This window comes from Hippoglossus hippoglossus, chromosome 7 (genome assembly GCF_009819705.1).
Source record: "Hippoglossus hippoglossus isolate fHipHip1 chromosome 7, fHipHip1.pri, whole genome shotgun sequence".
NCBI classification, from domain to species: Eukaryota; Metazoa; Chordata; class Actinopteri; order Pleuronectiformes; family Pleuronectidae; genus Hippoglossus; species Hippoglossus hippoglossus.
Genome location: NC_047157.1, coordinates 525692 through 546406, shown reverse-complemented (window position 1 = coordinate 546406; position 20715 = coordinate 525692). Strand labels below are relative to the sequence as shown.

Here is a 20715-nt window from a genome sequence, read left to right as displayed (position 1 = left end):
GCAAATCGTGTGTTTGCCTCAGTCAGATTTTTTTCAGTCTCTTTAAAAGCTCAACATTTTAAATTTTTTAATCCTAGTATTTATACAATTTCTATATCCTTAGTCACATATGATTTATTATTAGGATATATTTTAATCTTTGTGGCTACAATAAGCTGTACACAAAAATGAATGTAAATCATTTCATCCAATGAACCCTCATAAAAGATTTCCCAATTTGTCTAATCAAAACAGTTCAGTTGTTCCTTACAAGTCTCCAGGTGACAGTGGTGTAAATCCCTGAGCACTATTGTTAGTGTGTCAGAGTAGCGGAGTTGCAGCTCATGCACACAGTTGGCTATGGTGCTCACCGCCAGTGACACTCTGCCGTTGCGATGCACTTATACCACAAACTTTCCAGGCAAATAAAAAGGTTTTACAGGGACAGTTTACCCAAAAATGAAAATTCACTCATTATCTACTCACCATTATGCCGATGGATGGGTGGGTGAAGTGTTGGAATCCACAAAACAGCGTTGAAGCCAAATCCAGTACAATTGAAGTAACTGAAGACTTCTTCTTTAAACGTAAAAAAACAACAGAAAAAAACCCATAAAATGCCTCCATACTGCTCCTTTACCTCCTCATTTACACCATGTTTTAAGCCTGAATTCCCCCTCTACCGCCTCATTTTTTTCTCCTGTAAGTTCTGATCAGCTCCTGAGGGATGTTATCCAGCAAAGAACTATACAGGTACCTTGATGTAATTGGAGCTCCAGCAGAGCCTCCCTGCTGTGCTAGCGGAGAACTAACTCCTCGCCACAATTGTTGAAGTGACCTCTTAGGTGTGCTGTTGGAAGTTACACTGACACACATGGTCCACAGAGTCCAATAACCCACAGATTTAGAAGCATTGTTTTCAGGCCACTCATCGTCACACATAACTCGAAGACATTTCTTCCAGACTCGACACATTAGACAAACATCGAAACAACATTAGACAAAAAGCAAACAGAGTGTGATGAGACATGCCATGTGCCATTTGTGATGGCAATATAGGAACACAGGTGTGAACAATTCTGAGAACAAATTTAAGAAAAAGCTTCAGAAGATATAGATGAATGAGGCCTAATGTTCATCAGTATGTGAATGTGAAAGGAGCAGCTCGTACAGATGCTCTGATTTCCATTTTATAGGGATCTTATTGTCTCAGGGTTATGTGCTAATAGAGAGAGATGAATATAATATAATTAAAATAAGGAATACTACAAAATAAATTGCAGTAGAGGAAGAAGTTGTCAGATTTTTATTCAAGCAGAAGTACCAACAAAATCATGTAAAAAATACTCCAGTCTTGCATTCAGTAGAACTGTACAGAAGCATTCTCATCTTCATGTACTTAACATATCAGTAGTTAAAGAGGTATTTGTGCCATACAATGTCTCCTGTCTACTGAGATGTTATTAAATAATAGTAACTATGTTTTTTATCTGGTCCAATGGGGCTTATTTGTTAGCAACTGTCTCTGATGTCACTGTCATGTCATCCCATCACAGTCACTGTTTTTTGTTCAAAAATTAAACTGTGTATAAAGACGCATTACATGTCTCCATAATAATAATCACAGCACAGAACAGGTGTAACAAGGAAAGATTGTTTCACTCTATTTAAAATAGTTAAATCCAAAGTCTGACAAAAACAAAGTTTATATGAGTCACTTTCCACTGCTGAACATTTAAAGGGGACATAGCATGCCCATTTTACCACAAGTTGATATGGTTCCTTGGGGTCTTAATGAAATGTCTGTAACATACTTTGGTCAAAATACCACAAGGATCATATAAAACAGCACCCTTTTTACCCTGTATAAAACAGCCCTCCACAGAGTGACCTGTTTTGAGTGCCTGTTCCTTTAAATGCTAATGAGCCAGCTCCCCCCTCCCCCCTCTCCCCCCATGATTTTAAACGATATAAATTACATATTTTATATGATATAAATTATCAAATATGCATCCCATACTTTGTATTCCCCTTCTGTTGTCCTGGAGTTTTAATTTTCCCAATCACATAATTAAATGTCCCCCTCTGCCCATCCACTACAAGCACACAAGCAGACAGACAGAGAGAGAAAGAGAGGTGGGGGGGGAGCTATGAAGACCATCATTTACCCCCGAACCCCGACATTCAACAGGTACAACAACAAGCGGAGAAAGCAGAATCGCGGGCTGACCTTATATATACAGTCTATGGGGCTGACCGGCGGAGAAATGCTCGTCCCGTGTGAACAGCCAGGCGGCCGCGTGCTGGAGAACGGCGCTGCGCTGCCTCGCAGCGGCGCTTCTGTGTCCGGTGTAAACCCGGCGTAACTACTGTAACCCGGCGTACAGTAGAGCTGAACACTGCGGAAGTCTTCCACACAGCTGGCAGTGTGGAAGACCGCTGCGAGGCAGCGCAGCGCCGTTCTCAAGCGCGCAGCCGCCTGGCTGTTCACACGGGACGAGCATTTCTCTGCGCTGGTCAGCCCCATAGACTGTATATATAAGGGGGGCCAAGACCATGTAGGGAGACTTCCAGTTCCTTGTTACGACACAAAACCCAGGAAGCTCAATCGAGTCGCTCAAGCATGACGTTTCTGACTTAGAGGAACTATAACAAAACGCGCGAGTGTTTTTTCCCAGAGTTTTTGGGTTGGTAGACATGCCAGATACACACATTAACCTGTAGAAGCACTAACAAAGTGGAATTTGCATGCTATGTCCCCTTTAAATGTTTGATAATTCAGATATTTGGGTGTTGTGAAGAAAAACTCTGCTTTTCCCTTACTGGCTGTCACTGTGCTGTCAGTCAGCTGCTTATGGTCAGCATATGTTCATTTGTGCTGTGTACCTTTGGAAATATGTTAGGTTATGTATATGTACTGCATACTGTATATAATAATTTATATTGTCGAAACTTCAGATATCCACTGGCATCCAAAGACACTTTCTTCATCACAAAAAAATGCAGCACTGGTTACACTTAAAACAACATATTTCTAGGTCTTATAGACATATTTTGGGTCATACAAACAATAATTGAGAAGCAAAGATGAAAGATGACAGTCCAGTGAACACCTACACAGTAAACTGTAAAGAGCACCTGATGCACAGTGAGGTCAGGTATGTCTGTCTAGAACTGTATGCTTATTGCAGCAATTAACAGAGAATATATGAAGCCCCTATTTGTGTCTTTTTATTTAGCTGTTCCCCATGTAAACTTTGCTGTGTGTCCTGTCTGAGAACACCCTTATATAGTCGGGCTAACAAACCCACACTCTGTCCCCTAACATAAATCAACGTTGATTTTTAATCATTACCACAGTTTTTAAACAATCTTTACCAAAATTTGAACTGGAACTTAATAGTCAGCAAAAGCATAATTCACTCCCCCCTCTGTAAGATAGGAAGATAAATGTCTGAAGGTCACCAAAGCAAGATGTTCAGCTGCTGCTGAGTTTGACTTTAACTATAGTACATAGTGATCACATTGGTAGTTTTTGGAGAAACTGATAATCTTCCTGTTTAGTTTTTAACGATTTAATGTCAGAATATATATTGTGTCACTGTAGTTTTTTTTCCTGCTCTCTTTTAGTGGGAAGAAGTTAGCGGCTATGATGAAAACATGAACACCATCCGAACTTACCAGGTTTGCAATGTCTTCGATAGCAGCCAGAACAACTGGGTACGCACCAAATACACCCTCCGTCGTGGTGCTCAGCGCATCCATGTCCAGATGAAGTTCTCAGTTCGTGACTGCAGTTCTATACCCAATGTTCCAGGCTCCTGCAAGGAAACCTTCAACCTATACTACTATGAGTCTGACTCGGACACAGCTACTAAATCATCCCCACCCTGGATGGAGAACCCCTGGGTGAAAGTGGACACTATAGCAGCTGATGAAAGTTTCTCTCAAGTAGATCTTGGTGGTCGCATCATGAAGATAAACAGTGAAGTCCGGAGTTTTGGACCTGTTTCACGCAATGGCTTCTACCTTGCTTTCCAGGATTATGGTGCCTGCATGTCACTCATCGCTGTTCGGGTCTTCTACAGGAAATGTCCCCAAGTGATCCTTAATGGTGCTATCTTTACCGAGACCCTGTCTGGAGCAGAGAGCACCTCACTGGTAGCAGCCAGAGGGGTGTGCATTCCCAATGGGGAGGAGGTGGATGTACCCATTAAGCTGTACTGTAATGGGGATGGGGAGTGGATGGTACCCATTGGGCGCTGCGTGTGCAAAACCGGGTATGAAGCGGTGGACAATGGGACAGTCTGCAGAGGTAGGAGCCTGCCAGTGTTGTACTTATATATGACTCTTATGTTTAGTTTTCTTGATTTCTTCTAATTCATTTGTTTAGTAAATGCAACACATCCATATCATACAAAAAGGCAATATATTTGTTATGTACCATGCTTCAGGAACAAAAACAACATGTCTTACAAGTAAGTTTGTAAACCGAAATTCGAAATTCGAACAGAATTTGTATGCAAAGAACTGCCATATATGTCTGCAAGGATGTGCAACAGAATGTGCTAGCGCTTAGCATGCTTGATTAACGTCTGAGCAGCAGTATGAAAGATGGACCACTATAAACGGTCAAAAGATTACCAGTCCTTTGACAGAGAATGTGATGACAAGGCAAAGTAATAAATGTGGGGTATTTGTCATGGTTGCAACTTGAATCTTGCAAAACATTTAGGGCAGAGCAGTATTGATTTAGAGTAATGAGCAGAGTTACATGTCTCAGACTGCTGAGCCAGCATAAGCACCTCACAAGCACCTGCAGCCCTGCCCCCAGTAGAGCCAGATATCAGTGAGGTGTTGTGCACCTAACTCACAATTCTCACATGCCCCAATGGTTGCTTTAATGGACTGTTCTTGTTTTTTAAGTTGTTGTTGAGATACCATTGCTTATCAAAAAATAGTATCACATCACTAGTTCATCAGTTAGTGATCAGTAGGACAATATAAAAAAGATTAGTGCTGCCTTTTCAGGTATATACACTGTGGGCAGGGTTATCTTCTTCACTCTGGTGCTTTTCAATTATTTTGTTCATTAAGACATGTTATATTTGTTTCTGAAGCATTTAATATCTAATTAATTAATTAATAATATATTTGTTATGTGTTTGTTTTATATGCATGTTTTGTATTTGCAAACCGCAAAGTGTTTGTCCACACTGTGAATCGTAGGGCAAATCAATATTTTGTGTGATTGTTTCACTTTGGAATTTGCTTTACTTGGTTCCAGACTAAAATATCTCAAGCAAATATTTGAAAAGTTGCAGTTAATACAAACTTTTTAGGTCCCCACCATATGATAAAAATGACTTCACTGATTCCCTTAACTTTAATCTAGTAAAGCCATGAGCCAAAGGTCTCATGTATCAGTCTGGACCTATGTAGTCACTGATTAAAAATCTGGCGATCAGTAGGATTCATTGTCTGGGGAAGATAATAATAATAATAATCATAATAAACTGTTTTTGTATAGCACAATTCTTTTGGTAGTGTATTGTTAAAAGATATGTCTAAAGGTTTCTTTTGAAACAGTCAACAGATGTAGAGCCCCTAATGTTACTCAGTTTTGGTAATTAGCAAAGGCTGCCTCACTGTGTATTTTAGTTCTGGAAAAAGGAATCATCAAATGGTTTAAGTGATATTTTTAGGCATTTCTGCCAGGTAAGATCCAGAAAAAGAGCCAGTTAGTTAAAGACTAGTAAAACAATTTAAATTGAATTATGTGACATACAGGCAACCAGTGGAGAGAACACTTGCTGCTGCATTCTAATGGACCAGTAGCCTTCTGAGACACTTTTTTTCTGTGTCTGCCTGGGAGAGAAATGGTCTGACATTGGAGACATTCCTTAAATCATAAAAAATATGCTTTAGTAATGTTTCTAATGGGTTTGGTTGGAGTCAATTATAACAACAAGGTTTTTGACCTGTTCTTTGGTATTTAGTGCAAATGATTTCAAGGGATCAGGCTGTTTTTCTTTCTCAGCCTTTGCTTCAATAGGATTTCAGTTTTGTCTTGATTTAACCGCAGGAAGTTGCATGCATTTAATGTTGATTGATCTGTAGCCATTTGCAGGACCGGCGCGTGCACTTCTGCAGCTCTAGGTGAAAAATATTTATACTGCCCCTTTTTCCAACGTACCATACCAGGAACAACACATAAACGTCCAATATGCCTTACACACAAAGTGCTAGTGCACTAGATCAATTGTGCAATCTAGTACAACGCTAGTGTGCTCAAAGTGCCAACAGTATTAAAGTATGCATGACGCAATATGCGAGCATTTTGCGGATCCATATCATGAGTCATGGCAGCACATATAACTATTTTCCAAATAATCCAATTTCAGCTCAAACTAAATAATATCAGTGCAAATCTCCCCTATACACCACTTTGTTTCGTTTTTTATTGGGATGATTTGAATGACAAACTTACGATCATGTTTTTCGTTATTAATCGATGGTGTCGGATCATGAATTAGTCCTGACTTTGAGCATCACATCTCGTGTTGTACTGAGCGCACACAAAATGTTGTCAACTCATTTTTCATTATGTTTAAATGCAGCCTCATAAACTCTGGAGCGAAGTAAACTTCATGTACTGATCAGGTCATGATAACTTGTGACGATTGTTGGTGTTTATTAGTTAAAGTGAGCGCAGGTCAGCAGGAGAGTGGAGGAGGACCCAGAAACTCCAAACCAACCTTCTGATCATTGAGCAGCTGTGGACCACAGAGGAAACTCACTCGTTCAACACGTTTCCCACAACGCCTAGGTGTATGACGTAACACTGGCTTCTGTCCTTAAAGGGGCAGGCTAAGCCTGTAACACTACCCCCACTCTGGATGATGATTAAACCTTTAACATCACTCCAGCATGTATACATTATAAAGTAAGAGCATGAGACATTAACGGTACAAAAACATTCCCAATAACAAAAAGCCTAATTTCCCACAGTCCTTGAAGTCCTTCCACTTCCTCCAGTGGAAACAGCTTAAAGGGCCCATATTGTGTAAAATACATTTTCTGGGCTTTTACTATCCGTAATTACTTGAGGGGGTCAGTAGGGACCCTCAAAGTATGAAAACAGTCAGTCCGCGGACTCTTTCACTCAGTCCATTCTAAGAAATATGTTATCGAAACTTCGGTAACAACTTCGTCATTCGGGATCGGACTCGTAACTCAGCTCCACCCAGCCGCTACCAGTCCAGCCTCCGAACCCACCACCCCCGCTCCCCATCAACTCCACCACCACCCCTCCACACCGAATGCTACACCAAGCAGACTTGTTGCTGAGCTAGCAGCAGTTTTTTCAACTTTAAAACACTGATATATCATCTTAGGGGTGCCAATACCTCAAATTAAATCCCAGAAAGGTGTAAAATATGGGGCCTTTAAGGCAGGAGGCAATGTCCATAAAATGTCCATTAAGCATACTTCATAGTTCCTTTCTGAAAGCAACAAGGGTGTTCATGACACACATATTGAAAAGAGTGACACTATTAATCAAACCAGTTAACTTAAACGCTTGTGTGACCTTACTCTTGGAAATGTGACTGAAACAATACTGTTGTCAAACAACAATAAACAATTTCACCTTCTCTCCTTTTATTTACTCTCATACTCTAATTTCCACAGTGACCTATCCTACATCAACTTCAAAACAATAGAACAATATTCAGATTACTTATTACCAACAAGTAATTAACCCAAAATAGGCCCATACATTTTTTTTTAAACTTCAAGAGGCAACTTTCACAGAACATATTTTTTTACTCTTTTTCCCCCCCCCTTTTTTTTTCTCTCTGAGTAGGGCAGCGATCCGACTACACCTTGACTCAGGTTAAAGCTTTTGCACAGTTCAGTGACTAATCCAGTCACCAAACCTATCCGGTGGCCACTGGGGCCTCCGGAGAGATGTAGTGGACAGAGGGGGGCTACTGGCTGCTCCCCTAACTGGATGCTGAGTTCCAGCCTGATTCAACTGTGACTGCTGTCCGGCGTAGCAGGTGACGAAGAATTGGTGCCCTGGAGGTCGTCCACAGCAGGTAGTCGGTGTCTGAGGGGGTGTCGCACAGGTTGAGGGGCCCGATGATTGTGTCAGATGAGTTGAGATCTGGCTGAGGGGGCGCCACCTCTACAGATGCCCAAGTGTCACTGTCGTTGAAAAACCAGCTGTTGTCCAGCGGGGCCCTGGAGTAATAGGGCTTGAGCTGGTTGTGATGGACTACTTTGGCCTTGGTTCTTGAGCTCTTTTTAATCCTGTAGACCAAGCCGTCCAGCAGGCCCACAATGAGGTAGGGGCCCTCATAGGAGGGTAGAAACTTATGTACCTTGTTTTTAATCCTTTTGTTGCCTTTAATCAGGTGCCAGACGGCATTTCCGACTTTGTGTTAGACAGCCAGCTGGTAAGACGACTCTAGCCATTCTCTGAGTTGCATGACATACTGTGGTGGGGTGTTTACATTGTCACTGTCAGGTGGCAAACTAGCAACCATGTCAACTGACTCAGTGATTTCTCTTCCAAAGAGCATCATGTTTGGTGTCAGTCCTGTGGAGCTATGTTTGTGCATATGGAATCGTCAGATCCCACTCCCAGTGACATCTCTCAGCAGTGGTAGCCAGGATTTTCTGTAAGATGGCATTAAAGCACTCCACTTGTCCATCTGACTGAGGGCGAAAGGGTGTGGTTTGTGTCTTTTCAATTCCCAGCAGTTTACACATCCCTAGGAAGACAGCTGACTCAAAGTTAGTGCCCCTTACAAACCCACTCTTCTAAACCCCTGTTCATCTGGAAATGGATAGGCTTCTACCCATTTACTGAAATTGTCCTGAACTACCATTATGTAGCGGTTATGTCTCTCTGTTTCATTTAAAGGTCCCATCAGATCAACTGCAATCCTCTCCATGGGAGCACCAACCCGCACTGTTCCAATGGCTGCTTGAGGTGTTTTCTTCGGGCGAGTCTTTGCGGCACAGCTGGGGCAAGTGCGACACCAGAGGGTGATATCCATCATGTTGTACCAGTAATACCTGGTCTTAAGGCCTGTGAGAGTTCTTTCTACTCCAAAGAGTCCACCCACTGGACCGTCGTGCATCTGTTCCATCACTGAGTTGCGATACATTTGAGGCAGTACGATCTGAGGGTAAAACCTTCTTCCTTCAGTGCAATAAAATTTCCTCAGTAGGCATCCATCTTTCTGGTAAAGTATTTTCCACTTTGCCCAGAAGGCTTTGGTGGTGGGGCTGCAGTGTGCTATGTCTGCATATGGCGGCCTCTCCCTTCATCCATCCACTTCTTCATTACATTACATTTCATTTAGCTGACGTTTTTATCCAAAGCGACTTACAATATGTGCATTCAACCATGAGGGTACAAACCCAGAACAACAAGAATCAAGAAAGTACAATTTCTTTAAGAAAGCCAAACTACAAAGATCTATAAGTAAGTGCCATTTAAGTGCTACTAAATTGTTAGTTTAAAATTTTATTCAAGGTATAGTCGGAAGAGATGTGTTTTTAGTTTGCGGCAGAAGATATATAGACTTTCTGCTGTCCGGATGTCATTAGGGAGCTCATTCCACCATTTAGGAGCCAGGACAGCAAACAGCCACCGGTAACCAGTGAAGGAAGCGGAGGAGCGGAGTAGTGTGAGTGAATTTAGGTTGGTTAAAGACCAGTCGAGCTGCTGCATTCTGGATGAGTTGCAGAGGTCGGATGGTGCTAGCAGGTAGACCTGCCAGGAGGGAGTTACAATAGTCTAGGCTGTTCTCACTGGAGTTGTCCTCTACCCCCACTAGAGGTTGCTCTGTCGAAATCACCATGGCAACTTCAGCTGTGATGCCTGTGATGACCCCTTTTTGCTGGTGCTGGTCACTGTTTTGCCCAGGCTCTGGCAAGGTGCATGGGCAGGACTCCCTGCAGGGCCTCCTGGAGAGTGAGTCCGCATTTTGGTGGTGTCTCCCTGGACGATGGACCACCTGGAAGTCATACTCTGCCAGCTTCTCAAGCGAATGCTCTGCCTAGCAGATACTGTCTAAAGTGAGAGGTGAACTCTATGGCTGCCATGAGTTCTTGTCTGGTGGTGTAATAGTTTTGTTCTGTCGCTGACAGCCTTCTGCTCACATAGGCTAACACCCTCTCCTCGCCCCCCTGGACTTGGGAGAGGACCTCTCCGATCCCCCAGTCACTTGAGTCGGTGTCGAGAAGCATCTCATTGCTGTCTAGCCTAGGACAGGGGCTGTTGTCAGATGTTGTTTCAGTTCATCTCTGTCCAGTTAAAACGTGCATACTTGAGTTTGTGGAGCAGCTTAGCTACTGTAGCAAAGTTTTCTACAAATCTTCTGTAGTATGAAGCTAGGCCAACAAACTAACGTACCTCTGAGACGTTACGAGGGATCGGCAAACCTGCCTCCTTTTTTACCTTCTTGGGGTCAGTGGCGACACCCTGGGTAGAGACGATGTGCCCCAGATAGGCCACCTTTTCCCTGAACAGGCAGCACTTTGATGGTTTCATCTTGAGATTAGCTACAAGTAGCCTGGTGAACACTTGCCTGAGACGCTCTAGCATTTCTGTGCCATCCCTCCCCAGGACGATGATGTCTTCAAGATACACTAGGCACGTTTCCCACTGCAGGCCAGCCAACACTCGCTACATTAGCCTTTGAAATGTGGCTGGCGTGGCACAACCTAAAAGGTGTCACATTCCATTCAAATAATCCATGGCGGGTGCAGAAAGCTGCGGCTTTGCAGGCTCTTGGTGTCATCTCTACCTGCCAGTAGCCTGATGTTAAGTCCAGTGGACTGAAGTATTTGGCGGTGGAAAGCGTGTCCAGAGTGTCCTGGATACGTGGTCGGGGATAAGCATCCTTTATAGTCCTTTCATTGAGGGGTCAATAATCCACACATAGTCTTGGGCTTTGGTCCTTTTTCTTTACCATTACAATTGGTGCAGCCCAGCTGCTGTTGCTGTGTCGGGCTACTCTGGTCTCTAGGATCTGTTGCACTTGTTCATCTGATGCAATCTGTTTGTCCGCGGCCATCCTGCATTGTGGTTGTTTCACAGGTGGCCCTGAGGTGGTCAGTATATCATGCTGTACTAGGCTAGTGCGGCCATGGTCTGTAGGTCCAGTAGAGAAGACATCGCCATAGGTTTGTCACACGCAGGCTAAACTGACTCGGTCCTCCTCAGACAGGTGAGCACATCTCTCAGCATACAGGTCCTGTAGGTGGCTTGGTACAGAAGTAGAAGGGGGTCATTGGGCTCAGGTGCCGCTTGGGCCTTAGTCGGTTGGAGATCCAGCTCCCCAACACTTCTGCTGGCTGTAGAACCCCTGCGACAGCCCCTCTCTTCAGGGTGACAGGCGTAGGGCCAGGATTATAGTATCTGATGCGGATTGTTAGTGGGTTGCTGGGTCTGAACAACGACACGGGCCACCAGGACATGGTGCCTCTCAATGAAACCTTTGGTTGGGATCAACATCATATCTCCATCGGCAGTATTGCGGAGGCAGGTGGTGCCAGGCACTACGTACTCACACCCAGACTCCAACATTGTGGTGCGGGCTACTCTGACAATGTGCACCTCAGGCTGTGGGCTGGGCTTAAAGCGAGGTATGTTCTCACAGAAGAGGTTGATTTCTCTGTGATCATAGTCCAAGTGGGCATGTGCCTGCGGGGGGATAGGGTGCCCCAGGATAACCTCTGTGTTATTAGTTGTCTGCCATAATAAAGTTCACGTTTGTAACTCTGCCCTCAGGTTGACATCCCCCCGCACTGTCAGACAAATCAGGGCCGATGCCCTGCAGCACTTGCAGGATGGATGGCTGGATTTGAGGTCTGGATTCATAAGGGATGGCGTTGAAATGACGAAGGGGCAGTACATTCCTCTGAGCGCCAGAGTCTAGCAGAGCACACAGTTCAAGTCCATATATCCATATTTGAAGACTGTACCTGAGTCTTACGTACTACGGTAAGCGGATTGCATTACTTCCTGTTTTCCTGCCGCTGGTGGCCACTCTCTCTGAACTAGCTCCTCTGCTAACACCGATATTTCTCTATATTACTACGGCTAAATTGCCGGTCTATAGTTAAACATCCACACATACCAACCCCTACTCTTTGGTGATTTAGCGACTCTGTGTCTCTTACCATCTGCGTGTCACCGGATTTTTCTGTTTGAGCTCACCCTCGTAGGTTAACAGGCTAATATATTAGCTTCTCTCCCTCCCTCTTGCTCCACTGCTCTCTCCTGCTTCGAGTGTCTAATGTTCACTTACTCCTCTGCCTCCTTTAACAGTAGAGGTACATGTAACAAATGTTGGAGGTCACTAAAGTTAATGTTGAGTTGGTGTGTGCTTTTGCAAAAACGATGTCAGACACTGTAGTTTTCTCTGGACCTCTTCCTAACACGACAGGTGATGACATGTTTAGCCGCATGTTGTCTTTTAACCGCTGGCTATCGAGGTGGTGTCCTGTAAATGGTGTGGGCTTTGTAGATAATTGGCAAACTTTTTGGAGGAAACATGGTCTTGTTAGGAGAGACGGCGTTTATCCCACTTGGGATGGGGCATCTCTCTTATCTAGGAATATTACTCTCTATAAAATGACAACCCAGAGTTGGGACCAGGAGCTGCAGTGCTAAACACTTCTCTGCGCCCCCTGTGGATCAGTCACACAACCACAACTCCATAGAGACTGTGTCTTTCCACCGTCCCATTAAATTATTTAAATCAAACAATAACAGAGGGAGAATTCTACACAAAAAACTAATAAAAATTAACACAACCTCTGCAACAACTCAACAAACAAAGACTTTTAAATGTGGACTTTTAAACATAAGATCACTATCATCAAAGGCTATTTTAGTAAATGAACTAGTCTCAGATCAAAAAATAGATTTATTGTCCCTCACTGAGACCTGGCTGCATCCCGATGAATATGTCAGTCTAAATGAATCTACTCCCCCCAGTCATGTAAATTCACACGTCCCCCGAGAATTTGGCCGAGGAGGTGGAGTTGCTGCTATTTTTAACTCCAGTCTATGAATTAATCCTAAACCTAAACTAAGCTACAACTCATTTGAAAGTCTTGTTCTTAGTCTTCCACACCAATCAAAGAAACACCAACAGCCAATCCTATTTGCTGTAGTTTACCGTGCTCCTGGGGCTTATTCTGAAATTTTGAAGGAATTCCCTGAGTTTTTATCAAACCTAGTCCTAAAGACCGATAAAATTATTATTGTCGGTGACTTTAATATTCATGTTGATAATAATGATAGCCTTAGTGTAGCATTTATTTCAGTACTAGACTCAATTGATTTCAGTCAGTGTGTACACCTACCTACTCATTGTTGTAACCACACACTTGACCTTGTATTATCATACGGTGTCAAAATTGAACATCTAATAGTACTTCCACGTAATCTGATTCTATCAGACCATAATTTAATAACCTTTGATTTTTCATTATCAGAATATATACCACTAATAAAAAACTCCTTTTCTAGATGTCTACCTGATAGTGCTGTAGCTAAATTTAAGGAAATAATTCCAATTACATTTAAACCCGTATTATCCGTCGATATAACCAAAGAATTCTTTAAAAACCCTAGCTCCACTGAGATTGACCATCTTGTCGATAGCTCTGTAAAGTCATTACGATTAACATTAGACTCAATAGCGCCTCTAAAAAAGAAACGTGTAAAACATTGTAAATTAGCTCCATGGTATAATTCCAAGACACATGAATTAAAACAAGCATCAAGAAAACTAGAAAGGAAGTGGCGCTCCAGCAACCGTGTTGAAAATCACCTAGCCTGGAAAAATAGTGTTAAAGCATATAAGAAGGCCCTCCACAAAGCAAGAGCTGCCTACTACTCCAAATTAATAGAAGAAAATAAAAACCCCAGGTTTCTCTTCAGCACTGTAGCCAGGCTGACAGAGAGTCACGCCTCCACCGAACCCAGTATTCCTCGATCCCTAAATAGCAATATCTTTATGACCTTCTTTAATGATAAAATTCTAACTATTCGAAATAAAATTAACCATATCCTGCCCTCAGTCGGCACTAATACCCTATCAAGAATAGAAATCTCAGAAACAGCTGAGAATCTTACCAATTATTTAGACAGCTTCTCTCTGATCACCTTTGATCAGCTGACCAAAATAATCTCATGTTCTAAACCAGCGGTTCTCAAATGGTCTGGCTTCGGGACCCACCATCACCCCTCAATGACAAGCCGCGACCCAAATCGAGGGAAAATTTTCAACTTCTCAAATTTATTTAATGAAAAGATGGTGCAGTTTGAACCTGAGATAGTACAGAATATCACAGTATGCCAACACAAAAAAACAAGTTTAATGACAAACCAAAACGACCAGCAGGTGGCGATGCTAGAGAGGGAAATATTCCCTTTTACACTCAATTAGCTGCATTTTATTTAAAAATCAAAAAGTGCATCTTAAGGACACAAGGTAATACAACATACATAACAATTCAGTAACTTCAGCCTTTTTTAACAGACACAACAGTGCTTTCATGCACTAACATGAAATAAAAAAGTCCAACTACTGAGAAGTAGTTTCAAAAAGACTCAAATTATGTAGCTTTAGCTGAGAATACTGACTCACTGATCTATGACAACCAACACTGCACTATTAAGGAGTGTGAATAGACGGCACTCCACTGCGTAAACAATCCCCTTCAAAATAAAAGCACAGGATTTTTTTCTTATAATTTTTTTTTGCCCAGGCAAAGGCCCGCGACCCACTGAAAAAGGGTCCGCGACCCAAAAGTGGGACCCACCAGTTGAGAATCACTGTTGTAAACCAACCTCCCCTTCCTGTCTAAAATCCTTGAAAAAGTTGTAGCCAATCAGCTGTGTGAGTTTCTCCAGGAAAGTAATGTATATGAAGACTTTTAGTCGGGGTTTAGAGCCAATCACAGCACGGAGACAGCCTTGGCAAAAGTCACTAATGACCTTCTAATAGCTTCAGATCAGGGATTTGTGTCTGTCCTCGTTCTGTTAGATCTTAGTGCAGCATTCAACACTATTGACCATCAAATTTTATTACAGAGACTACAACAGTTAATAAGCATTAAAGGAACCGCCCTAAACTGGTTTAAATCATATCTTTCAGATCGATTCCAATTTGTGCAAATGAATGATGAGTCATCTGTGCGCACCAAAGTTAACCGCGGTGTTCCACAGGGCTCTGTGCTCGGCCCAATTTTATTCTCATTATATATGCTTCCACTAGAAAACATTATCAGGACACACTGTAAATTCCACTGCTATGCGGATGACACCCAGTTATACTTGTCAATAAAACCAGAACAGTGTTATCAATTAACTAAACACCAAGCATGTCTCAAGGACATAAAAACCTGGATGACCCCCAATTTTCTCTTATTAAACTCAGATAAAACAGAGGTTCTAAAACTTGGCCCTAAACACCTTAGAGATACATTATCTAATGATATAGCTGCTCTGGACATCATTGCCCTTGCTTCCAATGAAACAGTCAGGAACTTGGGAGTGATCTTCGATCCCGATTTGTCCTTTTGTTCTCACTTTGTTCTAGGACCGCCTTTTTTCACTTGCGTAACATCTAAAAAATCAGACATGTCCTTTCTCAAAAAGATGCAGAAAAACTAGTCCACGCCTTTGTTACTTCCAGACTTGATTATTGTAATTCCTTATTATCAGGCTCCAGCAGTAAGTCGTTAAAGACTCTGCAGCTTGTCCAAATTGCTGCAGCACGTGTCCTGACAAGAACCAAGAAAAGAGACCACATTTCTCCTGTATTAGCTTCACTACACTGGCTTCCGGTTAAATCTAGAATAGAATTTAAAATTATCCTCCTCACCTTCAAGGCCCTTAATAATATGATGGTGGATCGCGTATCAGAGATCATGATCATAATGGTGTATCCGTATGGCGGATTCTGTATCGTGCTGGCTGATCGTGATAATAATGGCGGATCCTGTATCTAGCTGGCTGATTGTGATAATAATGGCGGATCCTGTATCGTGTTGGCATCTGATAATGGTGGTGGACCACGATCGAGGTGGCAGCTGATGGTGGATCCTAATGGCGGCAGTGGACAATGACTGTGGACTATAGTGGCATCCGATCTTGATGGTAGATCATGATCGTGGTGGCTGCTGACCATAGACTATGATTACAACAAGACTGCTTGATATACAATATTTTTCCTCAGTTACTCGACCACCACTAACCCTCGACAATAATCTAATCAATTCATTGACCTTCAGTTATGCTACAAAGTGTTTATTCTAATCAACGCTGCAAATACCCTTATCTTTCTGATGTTCTCCTTTACATGTGACATCTATTGCACTTCTGTCCGTCCTGGGAGAGGGATCCCTCACATGTAGCTCTCTCTGAGGTTTCTACGTTCTTTTTACCCTGTTAAAAGGGTTTTTTAGTAGTTTTTCCTTACTCTTGTTGAGGGTTAAGGGCAGAGGATGTCACACCTTGTTAAAGCCCTATGAGACAAATTGTGATTTGTGAATATGGGCTATACAAATAAAATTGTATTGATTGATTGATTGATTGATTGATTGATCAGCCACTTCCACTAGCTCTTTAAAAGCTGAAACACTGGCGCTCTCATGCACCATAGCTGCCCTGGGTCTCTGTTCTGCAGCATTCCGAAGACCTGGCTCCTTTAGCTGTGTGACAGCTCTGGCTGCCCGTCTGGTTGTTTCACACCTGTGGGCTATCTCGTAGGCTGTAGCCAGGGTGCGATGCTTCTACTCCAGTAGCTTTTGAACTAACTCGGTGTCAGCCAGAGCATTAGTGAAGATCTCATGCTGATGCTGTCCTGCTCCGACTCTCTACGGTCAGCATACACGATATAAACTTTCTCGTAGATATCATCTGTAAGAATATGCAGGGACTCACCTGGTCCTCTCATCCTGTCTCTCAGTTCGATGCCGATGGCTGCATGTCCCGTAGGCAGCCTCAATCTCATTCATAAACCGCTGATAATTCCATCGAGCCGATCTGGGGTGCTTGATGATGGCACCTGCGTCGCTGGTCAGGTTGAATCTGACCTGAACAGCCATATTCTTTTCTGACCAGTGGTTTGCCTTTGCACAACTTTTAAGGGAAATGTTTCCATGAGCCCGTCCCATCAAACTGGCTTCGGGGTAATGTGGGAATTCTCTCTGTCTTTCCATAATGATCATCGTCATCATCGCTAGTGTCAATATAATCACCCTGGCACGCTGCATGCGCTGGGCAGCTGCGCGGTTCAGACTGAGCCCTCCTCATGCCAGGCTGGCCATATTCACACCGGTCAAATTCCACGCTCCGTCGCGGTGCTGCTCCACAGTGTGCGGCTGAGCTGGGTTGAGCTTGTAATCCATAATACTGTGTTGCATGTCTAGATATACATGGGGTGAAAGGTGACATGGCGCGATGCATAGGTCGGGTGTGCTGACATACAGTGACTATAGTCCGTTGAAATGAATAGGGTTAGCTGGCCGAGTCGGGTTATTATCTGTTATGCACAGCTTTCACTGGGGTGGATGCCATGTTCATTAAACAGTCACAATTTCACTGAAAAACACTCATAAAATCACTGTCTGTGGGCACAGTAATGGTGGGCGGCCGGCGTTAGCTCCATGCTAGTCACGAAGGGGTTAGTGCTGTAGCCATGTCCGGCGTATCCACTGTTCGCCTGGTTAAAAAAGGCCACGTTAGCTCGGGCAGTCTCTTTAATATCCACCAGGAACAGATTCATGCTGGTGGATGGGCTCACGGCATCAGCATTACCTCTGAACATCACCATGTCCTCCGTTACTCCGCTCCAAACTTTTCCTTTGCTTCTTTTTGAAATAATCCCGGATGAGCCCCCAGTGTCACCTTCCTTTGGACAGTATCTCGGCTCCGAACCGTAGTTCACTGGTTGTTTGGCTCGCTGTCTGGCCGGTAACCAGCCATCCAGGCCAGTTTTTCTTTCAAAATAAATGTTTATTGTGCTAATTGACCTGGTCGTGAAAGCCAGGTACACCTTGGACAGGTCACCAGTATCACAGGGCCAACATATACAGACAAACAACCATTCACACCTGCAGTTAATTAAGAGTTACCTGTATGACTTTGGACTTAGATTTTGTACACCTATATACATTTCAGTTATAAGTTATTTACGATCTAAAGTACTACAATCCATTGCAATACATTTTAACCGCACCATATGACATTCTGTGTTTTAATATTGTGCTGGAGTAAATCCAACTCTACAGTAATTGTTGTGCTGTATTTATCATCACATAAGTGCTGCCCATAGATGCACTGTATGAATGTGTGAATGGATGAATGGCAAAACTGTACTGTAAAGCGCTTTGAGTGGCCATCAAGACTAGAAAAGCGCTATATAAATACAGACCATTTACCATTTACATTCAAAGTCACAGTGGCATAGAATTGGTATCAAGATATGTTGAAAAAAATAATGCTTTCCTGCTTTCTCCTGTTCTGTCTTTCTTGTCTTGTTAATCTTGCCTCTGCTCCACATTCATGACGACATGTTTCTTGACCCTGTGGACAACAGAACTGAGGATCTGAGGGCGTCCCAGTACATGTCACTTCAATGCACTGATCTTTATGAGATTCAGACATTTGGGCTATCATGACTAAACATATGCGATATGAGAGTTATGAGAGGATTTTATAATCTGACTACTAGTAAACTGAAGGTTATCACATTGAAACAGTCAATAACCAATGTAATCAAAAAGCGAAATGAAGTCATAATACCATTGTGGATTGATTTGACATGAACCTGTTTTTAGGTGTACCATTGGATTTGTTCCTAAGCCTAATCTTTTTTCTGTCTCTTTTTTTCTATTTTCACTATGTTCCCTGTATCGGCTGTTTATCCCCCTTGCAGCTTGTGCATCAGGTTTCTTTAAGGCCTCACAGGGAGACCAAAAATGTCTGCAGTGCCCCATTAACAGTCGAACCACAAGCGAGGGAGCAACTAACTGTGTCTGCCGCAACAACTTCTACCGCTCTGACTCTGACCCTCCGCAGATGCCCTGTACTAGTATGTATATACCAACTGTCATGACATCACATATATGGTTTGCAGTGAACCAGCTGTGAACAGCAACTCATATAATTTAATAGGAGCATTTCTAGGGTCAGATCTCAAAGGGTACTAAGCCCCTAATGAGAATGTGACATGCATACAGTGGCTTGCAGTACCTCACAGTGTTTAAACCTTTGCTAAATCACAAAATCTACTTGATTACACTTAATACTTTAATATATTTCTATGTAAAATTATTTAATTTGTGATGGTAATACATTTGATAAATAATTAGTATGAAAGATTAATTTTACACCACAAATTATTTAAGAAAGTAATAAATGGAATGCATGGAATGTAGAAGTATTCGTCGTTTCATACAATATTACCATCAGAAGCCGCCTTATTAAATTGGTGGTGAGGTCAATTGCACAATTGCTCATTGTTCAGAATAAACAACAGCAGATTTCAACACATCTGTTTTGGAGAGGACCTTCAGTTAGTTATGTTACAAAATACCTATTAGTGACTTAGTTGTAGGAAATCACTATGGAGTCCACTGTTAGAAATATGGGTCAAACAGAGTCTGTCCTGGCTTTTTAACTCTGGGTCTTGACTGCGTCCACTTTGTCATCGGGTTCTTCCTGCTCCTGCTCTTTTTCTGCTTTTTCTCCCTGTCCATCTTCCTCTCTCCCTCTCTGCACTGACACACATAGAAACACATAGACACACACGCGCACACACACACACACACACACACGCACACACACTGTGCTCAAATAAAGCAATGACATAATCAGTGGTGGAGAGTAACTAGGTGTATTTACTCAAGTACTATACTGAAGTACAAATCACTCGATCACTAGCCAAAGAGTATGAACAGTGGTGAGGACAAACTGGTGTTGATGTTGATTTAGGATTCATCTGCCTGTCTTTACTTCCATCTTACACTCAGTTGCAAACAATACCTAAAGATAAAAGAAAGAGGTGGCAGGAGCGTTACTGGTGTCCCTCAAACCACTGGTGCTCATGGAAGGGAATACATATTAAAAAAACTATTTTGAGGAGAACTTATGTCCAAAAAAGAATGGCATGAAGAATCCAGGTCCAGGCACTCAAAGTGGTTTGAAAAATGTAAAAGGCCTTTATTTAAATGAAATTGGAGCTTTAAAATAAACTAACGGGTATCAGCTTATTCCTTCATCAGGGTTTACTGACACACAGAGACAAAGAGTAAATATTTGCAGTCACAAAAGGTGTGCAGGTTGAAAACATGCAGTATTTTACCTTGCCTTTAGGGGCATTGCACAATAAATATAGAAAATGGAAAAGACAAGGTCCTCCCACATTTGTAGTATTGTTTGATATAATGTTTACCTAACTGCTACATTTTAATGTTTGTTATCTATTGTGGATTCTGCCCTCATCTCTCTTCTGGCTGCACCATCCTTAACAACAATGGTGTTCATGATGGCCAGCTCCCTTCATTTACAAAACAAAATTTTTGTTCATTGTGTCATGCCTCGAGAGGCCAAGGAGAAAAAAAAACTAAATGTGTGTCAGTCTCTGGAGAAGGTTTTTACTCAAATACTTTTACTGTTAGTTTGTTTTAATT

General features: G+C 42.5%; 1 protein-coding gene across 9 annotated transcripts in view; it reads left to right on the top strand.

The window, feature by feature from the left end:
- LOC117764397 (ephrin type-B receptor 2-like) overlaps positions 1 to 20715 on the top strand; it is a 95467-nt gene that overhangs the window by 40573 nt on the left and 34179 nt on the right. For 2 of the 9 annotated variants that reach the window (XM_034590112.1, XM_034590111.1), the window contains exons 3-5: positions 3610 to 4294; positions 4434 to 4457; positions 18960 to 19115. In XM_034590112.1, coding sequence (XP_034446003.1) covers positions 3610 to 4294; positions 4434 to 4457; positions 18960 to 19115 — 865 coding nt within the window. The remainder of the gene's footprint in view (positions 1 to 3609; positions 4295 to 4433; positions 4458 to 18959; positions 19116 to 20715) is intronic. The other 7 variants (XM_034590114.1, XM_034590113.1, XM_034590120.1 and 4 more) reach the window with 5 other exon arrangements.